A 27,601-nucleotide genomic window follows, 5' to 3' on the forward strand; every position below is an offset into this window, starting at 1 on the left:
TGCTGTGCTACTATGAAGCAGCATGGGATACTATGATGCTGTGCTACTATGAAGCAGCATGGGATACTATGATGCTGTGCTACTATGAAGCAGCATGGGATACTATGATGCTGTGCTACTATGACGCAGCATGGGATACTATGATGCTGTGCTACTATGAAGCAGCATGGGACACTATGATGCTGTGCTACTATGAAGCAGCATGGGATACTATGATGCTGTGCTACTATGACGCAGCATGGGATACTATGATGCTGTGCTACTATGAAGCAGCATGGGATACTATGATGCTGTGCTTGGGCCAACCTGATCCCAGATGTATCCATGTACAGTGCCTAGTGAAAGTCTGCACACCCCATTCACAGTCCTCACATTTTGCTGCCTTAAATGTCAATCTAAAAAGGATTCATGTTTTTCCTACTGATCTACAAAGCATAGTCAATATTTTCAAAGTGAAAGAAAATTATGGAAAACTTTCAAAATGAAAAGAAAAAAAATGTAAAAGCTGTATGTCTTCACACCCCAGAGTAAATAATTGGTGGCAGCACCTGAATAAGATTCTACCAACTTTGCACAACTCTTAGGGTAACATACACCGTGTGTACAAAGCATTAGGAACATCATCCTAATATTGAGTTGCACCTCCTTTTGTCCTCAGAACAGCCTCATCGGGGCATGGACTCTACAAGGTGTCAAAAGCATTCCACAGGGATGCTGGCCCATGTTGACTCCAATGCTTCCCACCGTTGTGTCAAGTTGGTTGGATGACCTTTGCGTGGTGGACCAATCTTGATAAACACGGGAAACTGTTGAGTGGGAAAATGCAGTTCTTGACACACTCAAACCGGTGCGCCTGGCACCTAGTACCATACCCCGTTCAAAGGCACTTAAATATTTTGTCTTGCCCATTTACCCTCTGAATGACACACATACACAATCCATGTCTCAATTATCTCAAGGCTTAAAAATCCTTCTTTAACCCGTCTCCTCCCCTTCACCTACACTGATTGAAGTGGATTTAACAGGTGACATCAATAAGGGATCATAGCTTTCGCCTGGATTGCCTATCTCACGGAAAGAGCAGGTGTTCCTAGTGTTTTGTACACTCATTTTTTGTCAAAATTGCTCATGCTCTGTAAATATGGTTGGGAATCATTGATAGACAGCAATATTCAAACCTTGTCTCTGATTTTCAAATACATTTATGTCAGAATTGAGACTAGACCACTCAAGAACCCCTTTTAGAAAGCCATTCTGGTGTGTCTTTGGCATTAACATTTCTGTAATTGTGTTTTGGGTGTGAAGACTTCTACTAGGCACTGTACAAGAAGGACTTTGCTCAGTTAGCAACTCAACTCTCTGGGTACTAAAGGTACTGTATTGCCTGTCTGTCTGAACAGGTGAGACTACTCCGAAATGTGTCAAAACCCAGAGATGAAACCCTTCAAATAAAGTGATAGCACTCTTCAAAAGGTCCCTGGATCATTAGTTGCCAGCACAAATACATGGAATTCCCATTCAGCAATACAGTACCTCCTATCCACAAACACCTGAATCTTCATCATTTGAAAATATGAAGGGCTAAAAGTAGTAGAATTATTAACCCATTCTGCTCTGCTTTGTATTAGACTGTGTACTCTGCTCAGACCTGTTTGCCTGATCCAGTATAAATCCCATCTTCTACCTGTGTGGGAAAACTATAGTACTATAGTAACTATAGATGCTACGCATTTGATTCTTTCCTGCACACAGCCCCTAGCTACTACATCTGAACTGCCACTTAATTAAATATCTTTTTCATATGTTAATTTATCCTGCTCATACATAATCATAACTCCTGAGGAAGCTGGTGGGATATTGCAGGTTTTTTTTTTTACAGCATGGTCGTGGATCCAATTGGCCTGCTTTTTCTAATCTAGAATGAAAAGAAGGACTGGAATGCACTGGATAGCTCTACGGGAATACCCATGGTGCAATGCAACTGAACTCCTGGGGGGCCCCATGCTTCTGGCTGCCCCAGAGATGCAAATAAGATAACTTACACAATCACACATTCCATTTGGCGGGAAGTTAGCCAACATGGTCACTTAGACAGCCATCTCTTGATTTAACTTAGCACAAGGTCCCATAGCTTTACCCCAGTCTTTTCTTAGCACATGCCCTCATTCTGTTTTGAATGGACTTGAAAATGTTGAATTATAATGCTTTTTATGACAGATCTTTGGTGTTTACAGACTGAAGATTCATGCTTGTTGACACGTTTTCAAAAGTGGATCACTGCTACTACATTAAGACCATTTATTGTTAAAAACCATCAGCTATTTAACAAGAGGAGCAAGAGCATCTCTCCCTCATAGTTTGTGACCCATTAATGACCGTAACTAAATTTAGCACTATGCTATGCTTTGTCAAAGCAAAGCATTCATATTCTGAATAGGAAATACTGAAATCCTAGGGGACTGTAACCAGTGTCTGGGTCTATGGCTGGCAGTACTTATGTAACCAGTTATCCTCTGAGAATTAAAGAAACAAGACCACTGACTGAAGGTGGAAGTGTGTGATGTGAGAGATTCCCTATGGCACTCCATACTGTCATCTCACTCAACTGCCATGCTAACCGTGGCCCAGCTCCAACAAACAATTTAGCTCAGAATAAATAGTGAATAGTAACATAAGAAATGTCAGGTCCTTATTGCTAGTTTTACAGTTCATTACTACTGTAGCTACGCCTCCCTGAGTGTACTCTACTACCTATTAATGGTAACTAATTCCGAACAGTGGTAGAATAGAAACCCATATATCGGCCAGATTAGGTGCCAAACACTTGCCCTCTGCTGGTGAGAGATTAGGCCCCTCTCCATCCATCCACCAGATGATGATGTGAAGGTTAATCCACAACCCCAGCCTTGTCAACAGGTCTCACCTGAGGGCAAGGACCTTTCATTGTGACATAACTAATTCAATAACACCTGTTGAGTATGAGCTTGAACAACACCTAATGGAAATCTATACCTAGTCCTTTGGGAGATCAGTGTTCAGCTAGTGTTCTGTTTATGGTTGGATTTAGTTCAATCTCATTGATTGTGCATGCTGCCATGTCCATCATCAACAACACTAATGTCACTATATTGGAGTCCTGAATACACTCAAGACAGTGATGCAAGAGCTGCAATGGCTCAAAGTCCTCTCTCAGCTGGTCTTATAAGACAAAGGGATATGTTTGCTCATCACAGACAACATAATGAACACTATCCTTTGTGGATTCTGGAAGCCAATGCATGATCATGTAGTTGCTACTAATTGAGATGTAAAAACAATGCAATAAACATTGTTGCCATTGTACGCAACACTGTTTACTAATTTGTTACCATAACACATTCATTCAAGTATTGCATGTATGATCCATGTATGGTCATGTACCTGCCACGAGCTGGATGGAATCTCAGCGAATTTCCCGAGTCCTCCGAAGGTGTAGCATCTGTACATATGGTCCAGGGACTCGGAGCAGTGCCAAAGTAAGCCGAAGCTCACAGAGTCCTTATTTTTCAGATGGTCCTTGACAATCCATGCAGATGATATAAAACTGAAACTACAGATAGCGACCAGAGCGTAGGACAGGAAGACCCAAAAGCAGCCCACACAGCTGAACATCCTAGCAGCTTGGGGCAACGAGTAGCTCAGAGACAGATCGATCCCAACCCCTACTTCTTTCTTCTTCCGATCCAGCAATGAATGCATTTGGAGCTCACACACCCAGAAGAGATCAACTGAAGCTCTCCCCAACAAATGTTACACCAGCAGCCTCCTGCAGCAACAGAACTAGTTAACAATTTGTTATCCGTAATGATTTAAAGGGATATTCCAGTGACCCAAACATCGGCTCGTGATTTCATAAGAGTCAAACATGAGCACTTCTAGGTAAACAAGCTGCTACCTCAACAAGAAGTAATGTCTCCTTTAAATAGGCTATCCGCGACTATACTTGAGAATCTAGAAATATGAGTCACGGCAGGACACAAAAGCTGTTTGTCACACCCGAAACAGAGATGCGCAACTGTCATTCCGTAGATGGTCGCCGCCTGGAAACATTGAACTATCAAATTATCTTAATCGAATTTTACTCACGAGATGTAAAATAAAACATATGGTTAGTGTTGCAGTTGCTGACTATAAGTCCGGGTATTTGAGTCGCCGCGCTTTGTTCAGCAGAAGCTGTGGTTTTGGTTACGCATGGTAACCAGTGGGCAACACAACAAAAGTGTCCACATTGGCGCGCGCGTCATTGCGCACAGGGAATACTCAAGTGGGCGTATCCGCATCAAGAGAAAGGTTGTAAACCTTGTGTCCTCTTGTTACTTACGGTAGGTAAATACATGTTTAGAGCAAAGTGATACTAAACCATAAAGATTGCACATTTGACTAAACATTTGCTAAAGTGCCCATATTTTACTACAATTGTCTATGGGAAACAAGAGGAACTAATATTACAGTGAAATAACCTAGTCCTAATTATTATTGGACAAAACCTGTTTTTGTCGTTTAAACAAACATCAAAATCACTGAATATTATATACTTATTGCAACATCATTTGTAGTTCGACATTTATCTTTCTCATTTACGTTTCAATACAGTCCACATTGCCCCCCACTGGTTAAATGGCATTGCAACAAGAAAAATCTGATTTTGCTGTTTGATAATGTTACCTACTTTAGCTACAATATAGGCAGAAAAGTTTTATTACATGAACGCCATAAAATACTTACAATAAAGTATATCATACTGTACAACATAAAGAGGATAAAACAATTTGGATGCGCAAAACTGCAGCATGAACACCAATAGAGCTTATGCAAAAGCTAACCACACACTTGAAACTGCACTGGGATGAGCATTCATTTGCTGAATTACAGGTTGCATTACCATCTGGCAATGCTAGAGGTTAAATACCCAAATTAACAACGTGATGGCCACAAACTATGACCAGCCAACAAGCTAATGACGACTGAAATAGATCCAAATCCATCCTGTTTGGCAGCAGACAAGATTTCATACATAATCAGTGCAAAGAGAAAGAATTCTGTCATGTTCCATCATTGGTAGCATTTCTGTCCCTTCTCTATAAAAAAACGAAATAGACAAACACAAGGCAAACATTTCAATAATATATATATATATTTAAATCAAACACAATTTAAATATATTATAGATTAAGAACACATAGGTCAGAGAAACAATATTAGTGGTACATAGTACCAAAATAGTATTTTCTGGTTCTTTTCCACACATCTCAATGAGGTTCAAGCAAAGTCATAATAATATTAACATTATATTCACTGTACACTTCAATGAGATTTGCTTAAACATTGCTTTCGACAGTACATACAAAAAAGAAAACTGCAACAATCACCATAAATGGGGGTAAACCAGAAATCTACATATTTATAACAATACATGGAGTAGCCTGGAGTTATTCTTTCATTGCAACTGTAGCACGTCTTCTTCAGGCCATAATAAGAAGTATCTATTCATTAGCCTATGCTCTGTAATGATATGGACAAGGTGCCAGGGGTCGCCAGGGGTCGCCAGGGCTACAGGTAGATGGCAAGACCAGGAAATCAAGAAGGTCCATTCCAGTTTGACAGTAACATGTCTGACCTGCTCTAGAAAGTACATTAGGGCACAGCCAGGAGGGTAGGAAAGTACAACTCTGACTCACCATCTCATCATAGTAACCCACCCCACTGATAAAATACACCAGGACTGCCCAGGAATATAAGCATTATTCGCATCTGCCGCAAAATAAAACTGTACAAAGCCTCTACTTCCAGCTGGAATTTGTTTTTGGCATCAGTCTGACCACTTTCAAATTTATTTAATCTAAAAACAAAGAATGAGGAATGGGCAAAGACGGTAGTGGTGGTGGGGTACGGAGAGAAGATGGCGAGGACAACCTAGTCTTCTTAGTGATTGCTTAGTGAAGGATGTTTCAGACCCCTGCAGGCTCCCTCTGAGATGGCATGGTAACAGAGGTAACCACGGCAGCACCATTGCTTTCTGAAGTGCTGCTCTTTCTGACAGCTCCCGTTCAGCACCATTTTGTGTCCTTGTTTGTCATTCCTCCTTTTTGTTCTGGAAGGAAGGAAGGAAGTCGAGTGCTCTTTGTGCAACCGCCTTGTTGGCTTTTCTTTTCTTTTTCCACTTCATTTGCTCACAGAGATACCTTCATAGTGTTACGACGAGTTGGATGGATGGATGATATACTTCAAGTTTTTCGCTCACGCACAAACATTCACACAAACCAGTACAAGTTGATGCAGGAGATGATGGAATGCTTTTGTTCTTCTATCTTCATTGATGCGTTTTACCACAAGGTGAATCCAGTGTACAGTTCATCACTGGACTAGGTGACATCTGTATGTCACTGTCTGTCTCTACAGGATGAAGGGAGTGACAATCTTTTGGTTCTCCACTGGAGGGTCATAACTAGGGAGAGAGATGGACAATGAAACATGGACAATCATCATACAACAGTAAACTTGTCATGACTGAAGAGTCATTTTATTTGATATAGTTGACTACTGTATTAGATAAATGCAATGGCTTGGGGCATACAGCTATCCGGAACAATTTGACATACCTTGGTGGATTTGTCAGGACTGTTGTGGTGCCCCTGGTGTACTACGTCATTGACGATCATCTTAGCGATCTTCCAGGCCATTTCCTCCTGGGCCTAAACACACAGACACACATACAATTCAATATGTTCACCATTCCTATTATTCATTAGTTCAAACAGATTGAACACAAGAGGAGCTTGTTTTGTTGGTGTGCACACCTCATCTGAGTTGCCTTGAACAAGTTTCTTCATGGCTAGAGAAAGCATGAAACCTGTGAGGAGAGAGAGAAGAGTGAGTGAAGAAGATGTCAATAGTCAGTCATCTATTGTTCCTCTGAAACAGGTATTCCCAAACTGGGGTAAGCAATGCTATCGGGGGTACAGCAAATAAAAATGGGATTCACATAAAAAGTTAAATAATAATAACATTTTCAAACAGTCCATTTGTATTTTCCAACGGGGCTATACATTTGGGTGAGATTTTTTCCTCGCCTGAGTAGCCTTGTTTCACTGCCAAAAATAAAATTAAAACATCTAGGTGTTTAGCGAAATAAATACGCAATATTAAATACATGTAGCCTAGTCAAATAATTAACATACAATCACATTAACCATTACGCTCTCGGGGGAATTCCACTAACGGTCCGTATGTAAACAAACGTAGCTGCTGCTCATTGCGTTTGCTCGAAAATTGATAAATGGTTATAAAAGTAAGGCTCGCGTCCATAGAGACACATACCAGCTCTACTGGTAGTACTGCTACTACCAGCAGTACTACACCTGCACCTGTCGATGACACAAGTTGTTCTGCTTCCACGAACACATCCAATGCTAGCATCAGTAATTATCCTGGAATGACATTGACCTCATCCCGTCAGTAGATGATGCCTGGCTATTCTTTAAAAGTGCCTTCCTCACCATCTTAAATAAGCATGCTCCATTCAAAAAATGTAGAACTAGGAATAGATATAGCCCTTGGTTCACTCCAGACCTGTCTGGCCTTGACCAGCACAAAACATCCTGTGGCGTTCTGCATTAGAAGGATTAGCATCGAATAGCCTCCGTGATATGCAACTTTTCAGGGAAGATAGGAACAAATATTCACAGGCAGTTAGGAAAGCTAAGGGTAGCTTTTTCAAACAGAAATTTGCATCCTGGGGTACAAACTCAAAAATGTTCTGGGACACTGTAAAGTCCATGGAGAATAAGAGCACCTCCTCCCAGCTGCCCACTGCTCTGAGGCTAGGAAACAATTACCACCGATAAATCCACTATAATTGAGAATTTCAATAAGCATTTCTCTACGGCTGGCCATGCTTTCTACCTGGCTACCCCTACCCCGGTCACCTGCCCGGCACCCTGCACAGCAACCCGCCAAAGCCCCCACCATTTCTCCTTCACCCAAATCCAGATAGCTGATGTTCTGAAAGAGCTGCAAAATCTGGACCCCTACAAAATCCGCCGGGCTAGACAATCTGGACCCTCTCTAAAATTATCTGCAGAAATTGTTGCAACCCACATTACTAGCCTGTTCAACCTCTCTTTCGTATCGTCTGAGATTCCAAAAGATTGGAAAGCTGCCGCGGTCATCCCCCTCTTCAAAGAGGGTGACACTAGACCCAAACTGCTATAGACCTAAAGCTAGCCTACCCTGTCTTTCTAAGGTCTTCGAAAGCCAAGTTAATAAACAGATTACCGACCATTTCGAATCCCACCGAACATTCTCCGCTATGCAATCTGGTTTCAGAGCTGGTCATGGGTGCACCTCAGCTACGCTCAAGGTCCTAAACGATATCATAACCGCCATCGATAAGAGACATTACTGTGCAGCCGTATTCATCGACCAGGCCAAGGCTTTCGACTCTGTCAATCACCACATTCTTATTGGCAGACTCGACAGCCTTGGTTTCTCAAATGACTGCCTCGCCTGGTTCACCAACTACTTCTCTGATAGAGTTCAGTGTGTCAAATCGGAGGGCCTGTCGTCCGGACCTCTGGCAGTCTATGGGTGTGCCACAGGGTTCAATTCTCCGGCTGACTCTCTTCTCTGTATATATCAATGATGTCGCTCTTGCTGCTGGTGATTCTCTGATCCACCTCTACACAGACAACACCATTCTGTATACTTCTGGCCCTTCGTTGGACACTGTGTTAACTAACCTCCAGACGAGCTTCAATGCCATACAACTCTCCTTCCGTGGCCTCCAACTGCTCTTAAATGCAAGTAAAACTAAATGCATGCTATTCAATCGATCACTGCCCGCACCTGCCCGCCTGTCCAGCATCACTACTCTGGACGGCTCTGACTTAGAATACGTGGACAACTACAAATACCTAGGTGTCTGGCTAGACTGTAAACTCTCCTTCCAGACTCACATTAAGCATCTCCAATCCAAAATTAAATCTAGAATCGGCTTCCTATATTGCAACAAAGCATCCTTCACTCATGCTGCCAAACATACCCTCGTAAAACTGACCATCCTACCGATCCTCGACTTCGGTGATGTCATCTATAAAATAGCCTCAAACACTCTACTCAACAAATTGTATGCAGTCTATCACAGTGCCATCCGTTTTGTCACCAAAGCCCCATACACTACCCACCATTGTGACCTGTACGCTCTCGTTGGTTGGCCCTCGCTTCATACTCGTCGCCAAACCCACTGGCTACAGGTTATCTACAAGTCTCTGCTAGGTAAAGCCCCGCCTTATCTCAGCTCACTGGTCACCATAGCAGCACCCACTCGTAGCACGCGCTCCAGCAGGTATATCTCACTGGTCACCCCCAAAGCCAATTCCTCCTTTGGTCACCTTTCCTTCCAGTTCTCTGCTGCCAATGACTGGAACGAACTGAAAAAAAAAAATCACTAAAGTTGGAGACTCATATCTTCCTCACTAGCTTTAAGCACCAGCTGTCAGAGCAGCTCACAGATCACTGCACCTGTACATAGATGGGCTATCTACCTCATCCCCATACTGTATTTATTTATTTATCTTGCTCCTTTGCACCCCAGTATCTCTACTTGCACATTCGTCTTCTGCACATCTACACATCCAGAGTTTAATTGCTATATTGTAATTACTTCGCCACCATGGCCTATTTATTGCCTTAACTCCCTTATTTTACCTCATTGCACTCACTGTATATAGACAGTAAGTTCCCTTTTGTTCTACTGTATTACTGACTGTATGTTTTGTTTATTCCATGTGTAACTCTGTGTTGTTGTATGTGTTGAATTGCTATGTTTCATCTTGGCCAGGTCGCAGTTGCAAATGAGAACTTGTTCTCAGCTAGCCTACCTGGTTAAATAAAGGTGAAATAAAAAGAAATATATTATTATTATTATTATTATTATTAATATATATATATTAATATATATATATATATATATATATATAATAATAATAATAATAATAATAATAATATATTATAATAATAATAATATATATATATATATAATAATATATTTCTTTTTTATTTCACCTTTATTTAACCAGGTAGGCTAGCTGAGAACAAGTTCTCATTTGCAACTGCGACCTGGCCAAGATGAAACATAGCAATTCAACACATACAACAACACAGAGTTATATATATATATATTTATATATAATAATAATAATAATAATAATAATTCTACATTTGTTGTTAGCCCAGCTAGCATGGACACTGACAGTTGTGAATCTGATGCAGCCGTAGAGCTACTGCCCCCTTACCAGGGAAAGCACCGAACAACATACAGGGACGTTGGACCATCGAAGAGGCGCAAATATGATGAGAACTACATTTATTTGGGGATCACTTATGTTGGGCGTAGTGCCTTTCTTCAGTCACAGTGTGTTATATGTGTAAAAGTACTATCTCACAACTCGATGAAACCTTCACTCTTGCGCAGACATTTAGAAACAAAACATGCCAATTTAAAAAATAAGCCACAGGAGTTTGAGCGAGAAATAAGACAACTTTCAAGTAGTAAGACATGTATAAAAGCAACAGATACCATTAATAAGAAGGGGCTAGAAGTGTCTTATATGGTGAGCTACTGAGTGGCTAGGACAGACAAGCCCCATACTATTGTGGAGGACTTAATTCTTCCTGCTGCTGTGGGTATGGCTGAGACAATACTGGGGGGAAAGGCCCAAAAAACTATACAGACAATTACTTCATCAAACAACACTGTTTCACGACGCGTCAGTGACATAGCAGGAGATGTTTTGAAACAATTACTGCTTCCATACAAGCTAGTGAATTCTATGCATTACAGCTGGATGAGTCAACAGATGTGGCGGGCCTGGCACAGCTCCTGGTATATGTCCGTTTACGTTTATGGGGGGTCAATTAAGGAGGACATCCTCTTCTGCAAACCACTGGAAACCAGGACAACAGGAAATTATATTTTGAAAGTTCTGGACAGCTTTGTGACATCAAATGGACTTGTGTGGTCAAGATGTGTTGGTATCTGTACTGATGGCGCAAAAGCCATGACAGGGTGACATAGTGGAATGCAGTTGCTCCCGACGCCACTTGGGTACACTGCAGCGTCCACTGAGAGGCTCTTGCTGCCAAGGGAATGCCTGGCAGCTTGAAAGACACTCTCGTGTATTTTCTGCACTATGCAATGATATAGGCAGCGACCATGTACAGCTTTTACAGAAGCGCGTTGGTTATCAAGGGGCAAAGTATTGACATGTTTTTTTTTTAATTGGGAGACGAGCTTAAGGTTTTCTTTACTGACCATCATTTTCACTTGTCTGACTGCTTGCATGATGATGAGTTTCTCACACGACTGGCCTATCTGGGTGATGTTTTTTCTCGCCTGAATGATCTGAATCTAGGATTACAGGGACTCTCCGCAACTACATTCAATGTGCGGGACAAAACCGAGGCTATGATTAAGAAGTTGGAGCTCTTCTCTGTCTGCATTAACAAGGACAACACACAGGTCTTTCCATCATTGTATAATTTGTTTGTGTACAAATGAACTCAGGCTTACGGACAATGTTAAATGACATAGCGAAGCACCCGAGTGAGTTGGGTGCGCAATTAAGCAGGTACTTTCCTGAAACGGATGACACAAATAACTGGATTCGTTATCCCTTTCATGCCTCCAGTCCACTTACCGATATCTGAACAAGAGCCTCATCGAAATTGCAACAAGCCGTTGTGTGAATTAATTTTTTTTTAAATAAATCAGAAGCCACTGCCAGATTTCTGGATTGGGCTGCGCTCAGAGTATCCTGCCTTGGCAAATTGTGCTGTTAAGACACTGATTCCCTTTGCATCCTCGTACCTACGTGAGAGGGGATTCTCAGCCCTCACTAGCATGACAACTAAATATAGGCACAGACTGTGTGTGGACAATGATTTAAGACTGAGACTCTCTCCAATACAACCCAACATTGCAGAGTTATGCGCATCCTTTCAAGCACACCCTTCTCAACCTGTAGTGAGTTATTCACAATTTTAAAATAAAGTTTTATATGTAAGATGGGTAAATAAAGAGCTAAATTATTGATTCTTATTATATTATTATTTGTTCCCTGGTCCTATAAGAGCTCTTTGTCACTTCCCACGAGCCAGGTTGTGACAAAAAGTCACACTCATTCTTGTTATTATTTTTTTCCCCCCCTTTTTCTCCCCAATTTCGTGGAATCCAATTGGTAGTTAAAGTCTCGTCTCATCGCTGCAACTCCCATACGGACTCGGGAGAGGCCAAGGTCGAGAGCCGTGCGTCCTCCGAAACACAACCCAACCAAGCAGCACTGCTTCTTGACACAATGCCCACTTAACCCAGAAGCCAGCCGCACCGATGTGTCGGAGGAAACACCGTACACCTGGCGACTGCATCAGCGTGCACTGCGCATGGCCCGCCACAGGAGTCGCTTGTGCGCGATGGGACAAGGACATCCCTGCCGGCCAAACCCTCCCCTAACCAAGACAATGCTGGGCCAATTGTGCGACACCCAATGGGTCTCCCGGCGTGGCCGGCTGCGACAGAGCCTGGACTCAAACCCAGAATCTCTAGTAGCACAGCTAGCACTGTGATGCAATGCCTTAGACCAATGCGCCACTCGCGAGGCTCCACTCATTCTTATGCTCCACTCATTCTTATGTTTAAGAAATGTATCGTATAGTGTGTGTGTGTGGCAGGCTTACAATAGCAGAAAACAACATTTGTGAGTGTGCTGACCCTGGTGCTAGAGGGGGTACGCAGCTGGAGGTTGAATGTTTGAAGGGGTACGGGACTATAACAAGTTTGGGAACCATTGCTCTGAAAGATACTAGACATATGAGGTACATGAAAAATGTATCACACAACAGAATTCTCTTGGAATGCGATCGATGCATTTGGAAGAAACCGAGGGCTGGAAAAGTTGAGCCATGAAATCTACAAAAAAATGCATTCAACATATACAGGTTTAGTCCAGGAGTTTTATATGGATTTATTCTGTTCTCAGAGAACGTTCTCTTCTAAGAAATCTACTGTATTGTCTTTTATAAGAACTAAAAGCACCTTAGGTTGTATTTGGGGTGCCTCACATATTTAAACCTACTTTCTGTTTGCAGGATGAGAATAGAAGACAATACACACACCATGAATGCTTGAATGACATGACACAAATTATACAAGCAACAATGAACAGTAGAGAGAAAAAAAGGAGAGAGAAAAGAGAGGGAAAAGAGAGAAAATAAGAGAAAAGAGAAGTAGAGAAAGAAAGATATAGATTGTCAATGTAAATTTGTATTTGTCTGTTACCTTTGGATTTCTTCACATCCGGCTCAGGTTCGGCCTCCCTGATGAACTGGCCCAGCTCGTTCACTTTCCCAAACGTCATTCTTCTGAATAGAGAGGGGACATAGCCAATGATGTCATAGATAGCAGATATCTATGGAGACAGCACCCTGTTACTAGACTGGTCCCACATTAGTTTGTGCTGTACAGCCAACTCCTATCGTCGTTGTCATTTGGTCCCAGCACAAACAGATCTGGGACCAGGCTAATCTCTTACTGCAACTAGGACACTACTGGGGGCTGCACTGTATCAGTCTGTGTGTTTGGCCTATTAGACTGCTATAAAGTAATGGGGATAACCTACAAATCTGCGGTCACACTGAGGACCGCATGGTGGAGTCTTTGAAAATATGCATTTTAACATCACATATTCATTCACAACATGTTTGTATTTGGAGTGGTTTAGGTCACACATCAGTGGCCATTACACTGGTTTACTTAGCTTGCACCAAAAGAACCCTTGGGGAATATTACATGAGTAACATCAGGCTAGTTCAGGGTAGCAATGGGGAACATCTAGCACCCCTATTTTCTACAATATCATCCAGTAGAGAAACATTAGGGAAAAAACACCAGATCAAAGAGTTGAAATAATAAATGTTGTTTACAGACGACAGTACTTAGAGAATGCTGAAAATGTAGATCTGAGAAGGCCAGACGAGGTTATGCAGACTTACCCAGCGTAGGGGCGCTGGTACAGGGACTCTGGGTCCAAACTGGCTATGTCCACCGTTATCGCCTCGTCAAAATTTTTCAGAATTTTCACTGCTGCCACCTTTTTGGTAGCTTGCTGTAATGAGAACAAATATCACACTTTGCACAGTTAGAGAAGACTAGAGGGAATAATATTCCACGTATGAAGCTATTTACTCGAAGTTCATTATCTCCTTAACGGTTCAGGAGGGAAAACAACTCACAGACAAAGGTACGAGTGCTACTGCTGTTGAACATTAATTTGAGTGCACATAGACAAACTTTTCTAAATGTCTCATGAAATGAGGAAAATGTCAGGGTGTGAGCAGGTCATCTACCTGGGTTTGAGACCCCTCGGTAGCATTGGTGCTGCGGTCATCATCTGGGGCCACGCCTTGACCGGGAGCGCTGGCCAGCACAAACTCATCCGCTCGGACAGAGTTGATAAGGTCACTCAGATACTTGTAGTAAAGGTTACTCGACAGAAAGCCTGGCATGTAGACCTGAGGGAAGAAAAATGACATGAACTTCAAATTAGCAAAGTTGAACTTGAAAATGCAAGAGGGACATGCCTTTCAGTCATAAAGGTCTTCCGTTTTCTTCAGAGCATGGCAAAGTGTTTCAGCATCATCCCTAGCCTTTGGCAACAACATGGTAACTCAAAGCCAAATCTTTATACAGTTGAAGTCGGAAGTTTACATACACTTAGGTTGGAGTCATTAAAACTCGTTTTTCAACCACTCCACAAATTTCTTGTTAACAAACTATAGTTTTGGCAAGTCGATTAGGACATCTACTTTGTGCATGACACTAGAGGTCGACCGATTATGATTTTTCGACGCCGATACCAATTATTGGAGGACCATACCGATTAATCGGCCGATTTTTATTTATTTCTAATAATGACAATTACAACAATACTGAATGAACACTTATTTTAATTTAATATAATACATAAATACTATCAATTTAGCCTCAAATAAATAATGAAACATGTTCAATTTGGTTTAAATAATGCAAAAACAAAGTGTTGGAGAAGAAAGTAAAAGTGCAATATGTGCCATGTAAAAAAGCTAACGTTTAAGTACCTTGCTCAGAACATGAGAACATGTGAAAGCTGGTGGTTCCTTTTAACATGAGTCTTCAATATTCCCATGTAAGAAGTTTTAGGTTGTAGTTATTATAGGAATTACAGGACTATTTCATTCTATACGATTTGTATTTCATATACCTTTGACTATTGGATGTTCTTATAGGCACTTTAGTATTGCCAGTGTAACAGTATAGCTTCCGTCCCTCTCCTCGCTCCTACCTGGGCTCGAACCAGGAACATATCGACAACAGCCACCCTCGAAGCAGCGTTACCCATGTAGAGCAAGGGGAACAACTACTCCAAGTCTCAGAGCGAGTGACGTTTGAAACGCTCTTAGCGCGCACCCGCTAACTAGCTAGCCATTTCACATCGGTTACACCAGCCTAATCTTGGGAGTTGATAGGCTTGAAGTCAAACAGCACAATGCTTGAAGAATTGCGATGAGCTGCTGGCAAAACGCACGAAGGTGCTGTTTGAATGAATGCTTACGAGCCTGCTGCTGCCTACCATCGCTCAGTCAGACTGCTCTATCAAATATCAAATCATAGACTTAATTATAACATAACACACAGAAATACGAGCCTTTGGTCATTAATATGGTCGAATCCGGAAACTATCATTTCGAAAACGAAACGTTTATTATTTCAGTGAAATACGGAACCGTTCCGTATTTTATCTAACGGGTGGCATCCATAAGTCTAAATATTCCTGTTACAATGCACAACCTTCAATGTTATGTCATAATTATGTACAATTCTGGCAAATTAATTACGGCCTTTGTTAGGAATAAATGGACTTCACACAGTTCGCAATGAGCCAGGCGGCCCAAACTGCTGTATATACCCTGACTGCTTGCACGGAACGCTAGAGAAGTGACACAAATTCATGTTAGCAGGCAATATTAACTAAATATGCAGGTTTAAAAATATATACTTGTGTATTGATTTTAAAGAAAGGCATTGATGTTTATGGTTAGGTACATTGGTGCAACGACAGTGCTTTCTTCACAAATGCGCTTCTTAAATCACCCGTTTGTCGAAGTAGGCTGTGATTAGATGAGAAATTAACAGGCACCGCATCGATTATATGCAACGCAGGACACGTTAGATAAACTAGTAATATCATCAACCATGTGTAGTTAACTAGTGATTATGTTAAGATTGATTGTTTTTTAAAAGATAAGTTTAATGCTAGCTAGCAACTTACCTTGGCTTCTTGCTGCCCTCGCGTAACAGGTAGTCAGCCTGCCATGCAGGCTCCTCGTGGAGTGCAATGTGAGGCAGGTGGTTAGAGCGTTGGACTAGTAACTGGAAGGTTGCAAAAACGAATCCCCCCTGAACAAGGCAGTTAACCCCCGTTCCTAGGCCGTCATTGAAAATAAGAATGTGTTCTTAATCTGACTTGCCTAGTTAAATAAACGTGTAAAAAAAATATATATATATAATAATAATAAAAAAATCGGTGGCCAGAAATACCGATTAACGATTGTTATGAAAACTTGATATCGGCCCTAATTAAATCGGCCATTCCGATTAATCGGTCGACCTCAACATGACACAAGTCATTTTTTACAACAATTGTTTACAGACAGATTATTTCACTTATAATTCACTGGGTCAGAAATGTACATAGACTAAGTTGACTGTGCCTTTAAACAGCTTGGAAAATTCCAGAAAATTATGTCATGGCTTTAGAAGCTTCTGATAGGCTAATTGACATAATTTGAGTCAATTGGAGGTGCACCTGTGGATGTATTTCAAGGCCTACCTTCAAACTCAGTGCCTCTTTGCTTGACATCATGGGAAAATCAAAAGAAATCAGCCTAGACCTCAGAAAAAGAATAGACCTCCACAAGTCTGGTTCATCCTTGGGAGCAATTTCCAAACGCCTGAAGGTACCATGTTCATCTGTACAAACAATAGTACGCAAGTATAAACACCATGGGACCACGCAGTCTGTCTCCTAGAGATGAACGTACTTTGGTGCAAAAAGTGCAAATCAATCCCAGAACAACAGCAAAGGACCTTGTGAAGATGCTGGAGGAAACAAGTACAAAAGTATCTATATCCACAGTAAAACGAGTCCTATATCAACATAACCTGAAAGGCCGCTCAGCAAGGAAGAAGCCACTGCTCCAAAACCGCCATTAAAAAAAAAACAGACTACGGTTTGCAACTGCACATGGGGACAAAGATCGTACTTTTTGGAGAAATGTCCACTGGTCTGATGAAACAAAAATAGAACTGTTAGGCAATAATGACAATTGGGGGACGCTTGCAAGCCAAAGAACACCATCCCAACTGTGAAGCACGGGGGTGGCAGCATCATGTTGTGGGGGTGCTTTGTTGCAGGAGGGACTGGTGTACTTCACAAAATAGATGGCATCATGAGGCAGGAAAATTATGTGGATATATAGAAGCAACATCTCAATATCAGTCAGAAAGTTAAAGCTTGGTCAAAAATGGGTCTCCCAAATGGACAATGACCCCAAGCATGCTTCCAAAGTTGTGGCAAAATGGCTTAAAGACAACAAAGTCAAGGTATTGGAGTGGCCATCACAAAGCCCTGACCTCAATCCCATAGAACATTTGTGGGCAGAACTGAAAAAGCGTGTGCGAGCAAGTAGGCCTACAAACCTGACTCAGTTACACCAGCTCTGTCAGTAGGAATGGGCCAAAATTCACCCAACTTTTTGTGGGAAGCTTGTGGAAGACTACCCGAAAGGTTTGACCCAAGTTAAACAATTTAAAGGCAATGTTACCAAATACTAATTGAGTGTATGTAAAGTTCTGACCCACTGGGAATGTGATGAATGAAATAAAATCTGAAATAAATCATTCTCTCTACTATTATTCTGACATTTCACATTCTTAAAATAAAGTGGTGATCCTAACTGGCCTAAGACAGGACATTTTTACTAGGATTAAATGTCAGGAATTGTGAAAGCCAAATACATTTAACCTCAGGTTAAGGTGTATGTAAACTTCCGACTTCAACTGTATATTTATTGCTCTGGTACCACTACCTTCAATAACCCCAAAGGCCTGTCACTGGTAATCTAAACCTTATGGTTCAATCTAATAATGTTGTTTTTTAAGACAATTTCCTAGTGATTTTACAGTTGAGAGTTTGCAGAATGACCCCTGTGTGTGCCCTGTATCAACAAATGTATTTGACCCAGGTTAAGAGTGTTGGGCCAGTAACCGGAAGGTCACTGGTTTGAATCCCTGAGCCGACAAGCTGAAACATCTGTCTGCGCCCTTGAGCAAGGCACTTACCTCTAATTGCTCCTGTAAGTCACTCTGGATATGAGTGTCTGCTAAATGACAACTTCTTTTTGTTTTTAAGTAAAATTTTACTGTGTGACTTTCAACCCCTCACCTTTTCCATGGTGGTCCAGGCCTGTCTGAGAGGCGTGGTGAAGCAGTCTGGTAGAGGTCCTCCTTCCCGGCATATATTAGACTCTATCTCCATCCGCACAGAGTCATCGAAACCCAGCGGTTTGGTGGCTTGGAGTGAGAAATACCTGGGGAGGAAACAGATCCCACCACCATTAAGCCAGACTGAGTAATGCTGAGGTGTTTAGACAAATATAGTGTAAAGACAAATAGTGTAAAGACAAATATAGTGTTAAGCAAATACACTCAGTGGCCAGTTTATTAGGTACACCCATCTAGTCCCGGGTCGGACCCACTTTTCCTCCAGAACATCCTGAATTCTTCGGAGAATGGATTCTACAAGGTGTCGGAAATGTTCCACAGGGATGTTTGTCCATGCTGATGCAATAGCATCATGCAGTTTCTGCAGATTGGAAGGCAGTACATTCATGTTGTGAACAGCCCGTTCCATCTCATCCCAAAGATGCTCTATTGCAGTGGTCACCAACCTTTTCTGAGTCAAGATCACTTTGAGTCAAAATGCAAGCCAAGATCTACTACTCAGATTATTTTTTTAAACAGGACTTTAAAAAAATATAAGCCCATGCAACATTAACCAATTGAAAACAGTTCTGTAGCAATAAGGTTTGTGCAGTAGGCTATAGGTCCAATAAATGATCACTGCATATTGGCTACGCTTCAATTGCCCTGCCAATGTTGCTCTTCTCAGACCATTTTGAAATTAAATGTACACATTTTAGGTATATGATCACACTGGTAATAGATCATTTGTTGTATTACTTGTGAGGCACAGCTCAATCTTTTTATTTTTTTACTGGACTGATGGCCTGCATCTGATGGTGTCCCCTTTTCTCCACTGAGAAAAGGGGGCAGTCTTCCAGCTGATGGGGAAACTTATGTCACACTGCATTATTTCTGCCTTATGCACCAATTCATGTTGTTACTCCTATGATCAGAGAAAGTGAAATATTCTTTGATATTCAAAAAGACAAGCCGCTAATAATAACAATGTAGCTTATCGGAAAATGTTGCTATACTCATTCATTGCAGCTGCAGTGCTGTTTGCAACGTGAGTGGAAGTAGGGAGAACACACATTTTATGGCTTATAAGTGTTACTCATAAAAACAGCAGCTCTTTGCTGTATTCGTTGAGTCTCTCTAGTCATGGTTTTAAACGTTTAGAAATCTCACAGTATCAAATTTGCTGTGCGTTCGAGGCTTCTTTTTACAGTCTACGGATCGAAGAAACTATGCAGACACAGTGATAAAAAAAAAAATGTATTTCACCTTTATTTAACCAGATAGGCTAGCTGAGAACAAGTTCTCATTTGCAACTGCGACCTGGCCAAGATAAAGCATAGCAATTCAACAACACAGAGTTACACATGGAATAAATAAAAACATACAGTCAATAATAGAGTAGAACAAAAGAAAACAAAAAGTCTATATACAGTGAGTGCAAATGAGTTAAGTTAAGACAATAAATAGGCCATGGTGGCGAAGTAATTACAATATAGCAATTAAACACTGGAATGGTAGTTGTGCAGAAGATGAATGTGCAAGTAGAGATACTGGGGTGCAAAGGAGCAAGATAAATAAATAAATAAATACAGTATGGGGATGAGGTAGGTAGATAGATGGGTTGTTTACAGATGGGCTATGTACAGGTGAAGTAATCTGTGAGCTGCTCTGACAGCTGGTGCTAAAAGCTAGTGAGGGAGATATGAGTCTCCAGCTTCAGAGATGTTTGCAGTTCGTTCCAGTCATTGGCAGCAGAGAACTGGAAGGAAAGACGACCAAAGGAGGAATTGGCTTTGGGGGTGACCAGTGAGATATACCTGCTGGAGCGCGTGCTACAAGTGGGTGCTGCTATGGTGACCAGTGAGCTGAGATAAGGCGGGGCTTTACTTAGCGGAGACTTGTAGATAACCTGTAGCCAGTGGGTTTGGCGACGAGTATGTAGTGAGAGCCAACCAACGAGAGCGTACAGGTCACAATGGTGGGTAGTGTACGGGGCTTTGGTGACAAAACGGATGGCACTGTGATAGACTGCATACAATTTGTTGAGTAGAGTGTTTGAGGCATTTTATAGATGACATCACCGAAGTCGAGGATCGGTAGGATGGTCAGTTTTACGAGGGTATGTTTGGCAGCATGAGTGAAGGATGCTTTGTTGCGATATAGGAATCCGATTCTAGATTTAATTTTGGATTGGAGATGCTTAATGTGAGTCTGGAAGGAGAGTTTACAGTCTAGCCAGACACCTAGGTATTTGTAGTTGTCCACGTATTCTAAGTCAGAGCCGTCCAGAGTAGCGATGCTGGACGGGCGAGCAGGTGCAGGCAGTGATCGATTGAATAGCATGCATTTAGTTTTACTTGCATTTAAGAGCAGTTGGAGGCCACAGAAGGAGAGTTGTATGGCATTGAAGCTCGTCTGGAGGTTAGTTAACACAGTGTGCAACGAAGGGCCAGAAGTATACAGAATGGTGTTGTCCGCATAGAGGTGGATCAGAGAATCACCAGCAGCAAGAGCATCATCATTGATATATACAGAGAAGAAAGTCGGCCCGAGAATTGAACCCTGTGGCTCACCCATAGAGACTGCCAGAGGTCCGGACAACAGGCCCTCCGATTTGACACACTGAACTCTATCAGAGAAGTATTTGGTAAACCAGGCGAGGCAATCATTTGAGAAACCAAGGCTGTCGAGTCTGCCAATAAGAATGTGGTGATTGACAGAGTCGAAAGCCTTGGCCAGGTCGATGAATACGACTGCACAGTAATGTCTCTTATCGATGGCGGTTATGATGTCGTTTAGGACCTTGAGCGTGGCTGAGGTGTACCCATGACCAGCTCTGAAACCAGATTGCATAGCGGAGAAGGTACGGTGGGATTCGAAATGGGCGGTAATCTGTTTGTTAACTTGGATTTCGAAGACCTTAGAAAGACAGGGTAGGATAGATATAGGTCTGTAGCAGTTTGGGTCTAGAGTGTCACCCTCTGAAGAGGGGGATGACCGCAGCAGCTTTCCAATCTTTGGGAATCTCAGACGATACGAAAGAGAGGTTGAACAGGCTAGTAATAGGGGTTGCAACAATTGCGGCAGAATATGTTAGAAAGCGAGGGTCCAGATTGTCTAGCCCGGCTGATTTTTATGGGTCCGGATTTTGCAGCTCTTTCAGAACATCAGCTATCTGGATTTGGGTGAAGGAGAAATGGTGGGGGCTTTGGCGGGTTGCTGTGGAGGGTGCCGGGCAGTTGACCGGGGTAGGAGTAGCCAGGTGGAAAGCATGGCCAACCGTAGAGAAATGCTTACTGAAATTCTCAATTAGTGGATTTATGAGTGGTGTTTCCTAGCCTCAGAGCAGTGGGCAGCTGGGAGGAGGTGCTCTTATTCTCCATGGACTTTACAGTGTCCCATAACTTTTTTGAGTTTGTACCCCAGGATGCAAATGTCTTTTTTTGAAAAAGCAAGCCTTAGCTTTCCTAACTGCCTGTGTATATTTGTTCCTATCTTCCCTGAAAAGTTGCATATCACAGGGGCTATTCGATGCTAATGCAGAACGCCACAGGATGTTTTGTGCTGGTCAAGGCCAGACAGGTCTGGAGTGAACCAAGGACTATCTCTATTCCTGGTTCAACATTTTTTGAATGGAGCATGCTTGTTTAAGATGGTGACGAAGGCACTTTTAAAGAATAGCCAGGCATAATCTACTGACGGGATGAGGTCAGTGTCATTCCAGGATACCCCGGTCAGGTCGATTAGAAAGGCCTGCTCGCAGAAGTGTTTTAGGGAGCGTTTGACAGTGATGAGGAGTGGTCGTTTGGTCGCAGACCCATTACGGATGCAGGCAATGAGGCAGTGATCGCTGAGATCTTGATTGAAAACAGCAGAGGTGTATTGAGAGGGCGAATTAGTTAAGATGAATTCTACAGTGAGGGAAAAAAGTATTTGATCCCCAGCTGATTTTGTTCGTTTGCCCACTGACAAAGAAATGATCAGTCTATAATTTTAGTGGTAGGTTTATTTGAACAGTGAGAGACAGAATAACAACAAAAAAATCCAGAAAAACGCATGTCAAAAATGTTATAAATTGATTAGCATTTTAATGAGGGAAATAAATATTTGACCCCTCTGCAAAATATGACTTAGTACTTGTTGGCAAAACCCTTGTTGGCAATCACAGAGGTCAGACGTTTCTTGTAGTTGGCCACCATGTTTGCACACATCTCACGAGGGATTTTGTCCCACTCCTCTTAGCAGATCTTCTCCAAGTCATTAAGGTTTCGAGGCTGACGTTTGGCAACTCGAACCTTCAGCTCCCTCCACAGATTTTCTATGGGATTAAGGTCTGGAGACTGGCTAGGCCACTCTAGGACCTTAATGTGCTTCTTCTTGAGCCACACCTTTGTTGCCTTGGCCGTGTTTTTTAGGTCATTGTCATGCTGGAATACCCATCCACGACCCATTTTCAATGCCCTGGCTGAGGGAAGGAGGTTCTCACCCAAGATTTTACGGTACATGGCCCCGTCCATCGTCCCTTTGATGCGGTTAAGTTGTCCTGTCCCCTTAGCAGAATAACACTCCCAAAGCATAATGTTTCCACCTCCATGTTTGACGGTGGGGATGGTGTTCTTGGGGTCATAGGCAGCACTCCTCCTCCTCCAAACACGGCGAGTTGAGTTGATGCCAAAGAGCTCCATTTTGGTCTCATCTGACCACAACACTTTCACCCAGTTGTCCTCTGAGTCATTCAGATGTTCATTGGCAGATGTTCATTGGCAAACTTCAGACGGGCATGTATATGCGCTTTCTTGAGCAGGGGGACCTTGACAGTTCTTTTGTGTTTCTTCCATTTGCGAATAATCGCACCAAATGTTGTCACCTTCTCACCAAGCTGCTTGGCGATGGTCTTGTAGCCCATTCCAGCCTTGTGTAGGTCTACAATCTTGTCCCTGACATCCTTGGAGAGCTCTTTGGTCTTGGCCATGGTGGAGAGTTTGGAATCTGATTGATTGATTGCTTCTGTGGACAGGTGTCTTTTATACAGGTAACAAACTGAGATTAGGAGCACTCCCTTTAAGAGTGTGCTTTTTTGTTGTTATTCTGTCCCTCACTGTTCAAATAAACCTACCATTAAAATTATAGACCGATCATTTCTTTGTCAGTGGGCAAACATACAAAATCAGCAGGGGATCAATAACTTTTTTCCCTCACTGTATGAGGGTGCCCGTGTTTACGGATTTGGGGTTGTACCTGGTAGGTTCATTGATAATTTGTGTGAGATTGAGGGCATCAAGCTTAGATTGTAGGATGGCCGGGGTGTTAAGCATGTCCCAGTTTAGGTCACCTAGTAGCACGAGCTCAGAAGATAGATGGGGGGCAATCAATTCACATATGGTATCGAGGGCACAGCTGGGGGCAGAGGGAGGTCTATAGCAAGCGGCAACAGTGAGAGACTTGTTTCTGGAAAGGTGCATTTTTAGAAGTAGAAGCTCGAATTGTTTGGGTACAGACTTGGATAGCCTGCAGAGTTATGTATTACTATCTTTGCAGTATATTGCAACACCGCCCCCTTTGGCAGTTCTATCTTGGCGGAAAATGTTATAGTTAGCGATGGAGATTTCAGGGTTTTTAGAGGTTTTCCTAAGCCAGGATTCAGACACGACTAAAGCAGTGACTAAAACAAACTTAGGGAGTAGGCTTCTAATGTTAACATGCATGAAACCAAGGCTTTTACGGTTACAGAAGTCAACAAATGAGAGCATCTGGGAAGTGGGAGTGGAGCTAGGCACTGCAGGACCTGGATTAACCTCCACATCACCAGAGGAACAGAGGAGAAGAAGGATAAGAGTACGGCTAAAGGCTATACGAACTGGCCGTCTGCACGTTCGGAACAGAGAGTTAAAGGAGCAGGTGTCTGGGCACGATAGCATAAATTCAAGGCATAGTGTACAGACAAAGGTAAGGTAGGATGTGAGTACATTGGAGGTAAACCTAGGCATTGAGTAATGATGAGAGAGATATAGTCTCTAGAGACGTTTAAACCAGGTGATATCATCAAGGCCATCAGACTGTTAAACAGCCATCATTAACATTGAGTGGCTGCTGCCAACATACTGACTCAACTCCACCCACTTTAATAATGGTAAAATTGATGTAATCAATGTATCACTAGCCACTTTATATTATATAATGTTTACTTACCCTACATTACTCATCTCATATGTATATACTGTACGCTATACCATCTACTGCATCTTGCCTATGCTGTTCGGCCATCACTCATGTATATATTTTTATGTACATATTCGTATTCATTCCTTTACACTTGTGTGTATAAGGTAGTTGTTGTGGAATTGTTAGGTTATATTACTTGTTAGATATTACTGCATGGTCGGAACTAGAAGCACAAGCATTTCGCTACACTTGCATTAACACCTGCTAACCATGTGTATGTGACAAATAAATTTGATTTGATTTTGATTTAGGTGGAACAACATGGTTGGTTAAGGCATATTGAGCAGGGCTAGAGGCTCTACAGTGAAATAAGACAGTAATCACTAACCAGGACAGTAATGGACGAGGCATATTGATATTAGAGAGAGGCATGCGTAGCCAAGTGAACATATGGGTCCAGTGAGTGGTTGGGCTGACTGGGGACACGGCAATTCAGACAGTTAGCAGGCCGATGCTAACAAGCTAACAGTTAGTAGGCTGGGGCTAAACAAGCTAGCAGTTAGCAGACCGGGGCTGGCAAGCTAGCAGTTAGCAGACCGGGGCTGGCAAGCTAGCAGTTAGCAGACCGGGGCTGGCAAGCTAGCAGTTAGCAGACCGGGGCTGGCAAGCTAGCAGTTAGCAGACCGGGGCTGGCAAGCTAGCAGTTAGCAGACCGGGGCTGGCAAGCTAGCAGTTAGCAGACCGGGGCTGGCAAGCTAGCAGTTAGCAGACTGGGTTAGCAAGCAAGCAGTTGGCAGACCGGGGATAGCAGTTAGCAGACCGGGGCTGGCAAGCTAGCAGTTAGCAGACCGGGGCTGGCAAGCTAGCAGTTAGCAGACTGGGTTAGCAAGCTAGCAGTTAACAGACCGGGGCTAGCAAGCTAGCCTTTGGGGGACGTCGCGATGGGGGTAAGTCTGTTTTTGCCTCTTCGTGCGGTGACGTCGATAGACCAGTCGTGGAATTAGCAGGGTTCCAAGTAGCTCTAGGTAGCTAGTAGGCCTCGGTTAGCAGAATGGGCCTTCAGCGGACGTCACGCCTGAGGGGCCTGTTGGAATCCTCGAGCAGATTATGTCGGTATTCCAGTCGTAGAGGATCGGCGGGGTTCCGTGCCCCGTACCGGCAGTAGAAGGGGTCCAGATATTGTAGCCCAGGAGTGGGCTTCGGTGGTAGAACAGGAGCCCTGGCCGGGCTAGCTTCAGGCTAATTGGTGCTTGCGCCGGGATGGAAACGCTAGCCAGGAGTAGTCACCCGGGATTGCGGTTAGCTAGTTGCGAAGATCCAGATGAAAACGTTCACAGTTTTCGCTAGGAATCCAGGGATATGGGGGGGAAAAAAATAAAATAATAATAGGCCCGTTATGCTCTGGTTTGAGTCACGTTGTTCGAACTGGCGAGAGCTTTCCGAGCTAAAGGTTAGCTGATGACCGCTAGCAATGGTTTGCTGACTGATAGCTGGTAGGTAGTTAGCTGGCTAGCTTCAGTTGAGGGATTCCAGATCCGAAGTAAATAGAAATACTTTAGGAAAAAAAAAAACAGATCCACGCCACATTGGGTGAGGCGGGTTGCAGGAGAGTATTTAGAAGTTGAGGTTTAGGAAAATATTTTTTAAAGATATGCGAAGAAAAAGATGTAAAAAGATATATACAAGGGACAGGACAAAGACGTCTGACTGCTACGCCATCTTGGATTCGGGGATGCACAAGTGATCTGACCTCTCAATGGCCAGTGATAGTCCTATAGTTGCACTTGATTTGCACTCTGAGACTGCTGGGTAGGCGGAGTTCTACCTTCAGACACATGAAATGATTCAAAATGGGAACACTTTGCCTTCCCGGCGATAGGGCTACTAAATCAAATGCACCTACCGCCAAAAGCGTAAAATATATAAAAATAGGAACACGAGGCTTTATCGTTGGGTTTTTCACCAAAATGTTTGGTGATTGACTAGGAATGCCTTGGAGACCACTGCTCCAATGGGTTTGGTCAGCAACAATGTTCAGATACACTGTGGTGTTCAATCGTTGCTCAATTGGTCTCAGGAGACCTAACGTGTGCCAGGAAAACATTCCTCACACCATTACACCCCCGCTACCAGCCTGTACCGTTGACACCAGGCAGGATGGGGCCATGGACTCATGCTGCTTCTGCCAAATTCTGACTGACTCATCAGACCAGGGAATGTTTTTCTCAATTGTCCAGTGTTGGTGATTTCGTGCCCACTGAAGCCGCTTCTTCTTGTTTTTAGCTGATAGAAGGGGAACACTTAGATCACTTGTTTTGCCCATTCTAATGTTCAATCGAACAGTAACTGAATGCCTTGATGCCTGTCTGCCTGCTTTATATAACAAGCCACGGCCACGTGACTCACTGTCTGTAGGATCAAACCATTTTCGTGAACGTTTATATTTAAAGAAACGGATGGCTTACTTGTCATAGAGGATCATGGCGTCATTCTGGGCCTCCTGGCCATCGTATTGGCCAGCCATTGAAGCCAGCTGGTCCTGGAAGTTATCTGCTGCCAGCCAGAACTGCAGGATATTCACAGTGTCCTCCTTCTCCATGTACTGGGGAGACACACAGACACACTCCATGTTAGCTTCATTACCAATAACTCTTCTATTAACGCCTACCATATGACACTAATGTAAAATAGAATAGAGAACAATAGAATAGAAACAAATAGATTAGATACACCAGTAGCACTAACAGGAATAACACCAATGAATAAAAGAGCAATTAATATTAATTAACTTGATAACAAACTGTGGTTGTGTTTAAACAACATCAA

The 27,601-nt window shown here is 42.7% G+C and overlaps 2 protein-coding genes across 2 annotated transcripts in view; both read right to left on the bottom strand.

The window, feature by feature from the left end:
• Window positions 1-4,417, bottom strand: part of LOC106603516 (transmembrane protein 211-like) — a 156,944-nt gene extending 152,527 nt beyond the window's left edge. Inside the window, exon 1 of the mRNA XM_014197307.2 lies at window positions 3,421-4,417. Within this exon, the coding sequence (XP_014052782.1) occupies window positions 3,421-3,738 (318 nt within the window). The 5' untranslated portion in view covers window positions 3,739-4,417. The remainder of the gene's footprint in view (window positions 1-3,420) is intronic.
• A 273-nt stretch (window positions 4,418-4,690) lies between these two features.
• The window catches only part of LOC106603515 (A-kinase anchor protein 10, mitochondrial-like), a 30,942-nt gene continuing 8,031 nt past the window's right edge, over window positions 4,691-27,601 (bottom strand). Inside the window, 8 exon segments of the mRNA XM_014197306.2 lie at window positions 4,691-6,484; window positions 6,639-6,731; window positions 6,837-6,889; window positions 13,373-13,455; window positions 14,086-14,198; window positions 14,440-14,604; window positions 18,576-18,720; window positions 27,241-27,377. Of these exon segments, the coding sequence (XP_014052781.2) occupies window positions 6,479-6,484; window positions 6,639-6,731; window positions 6,837-6,889; window positions 13,373-13,455; window positions 14,086-14,198; window positions 14,440-14,604; window positions 18,576-18,720; window positions 27,241-27,377 (795 nt within the window). The 3' untranslated portion in view covers window positions 4,691-6,478.

Source organism: Salmo salar, chromosome ssa04 (genome assembly GCF_905237065.1).
Source record: "Salmo salar chromosome ssa04, Ssal_v3.1, whole genome shotgun sequence".
NCBI lineage: Eukaryota > Metazoa > Chordata > Actinopteri > Salmoniformes > Salmonidae > Salmo > Salmo salar.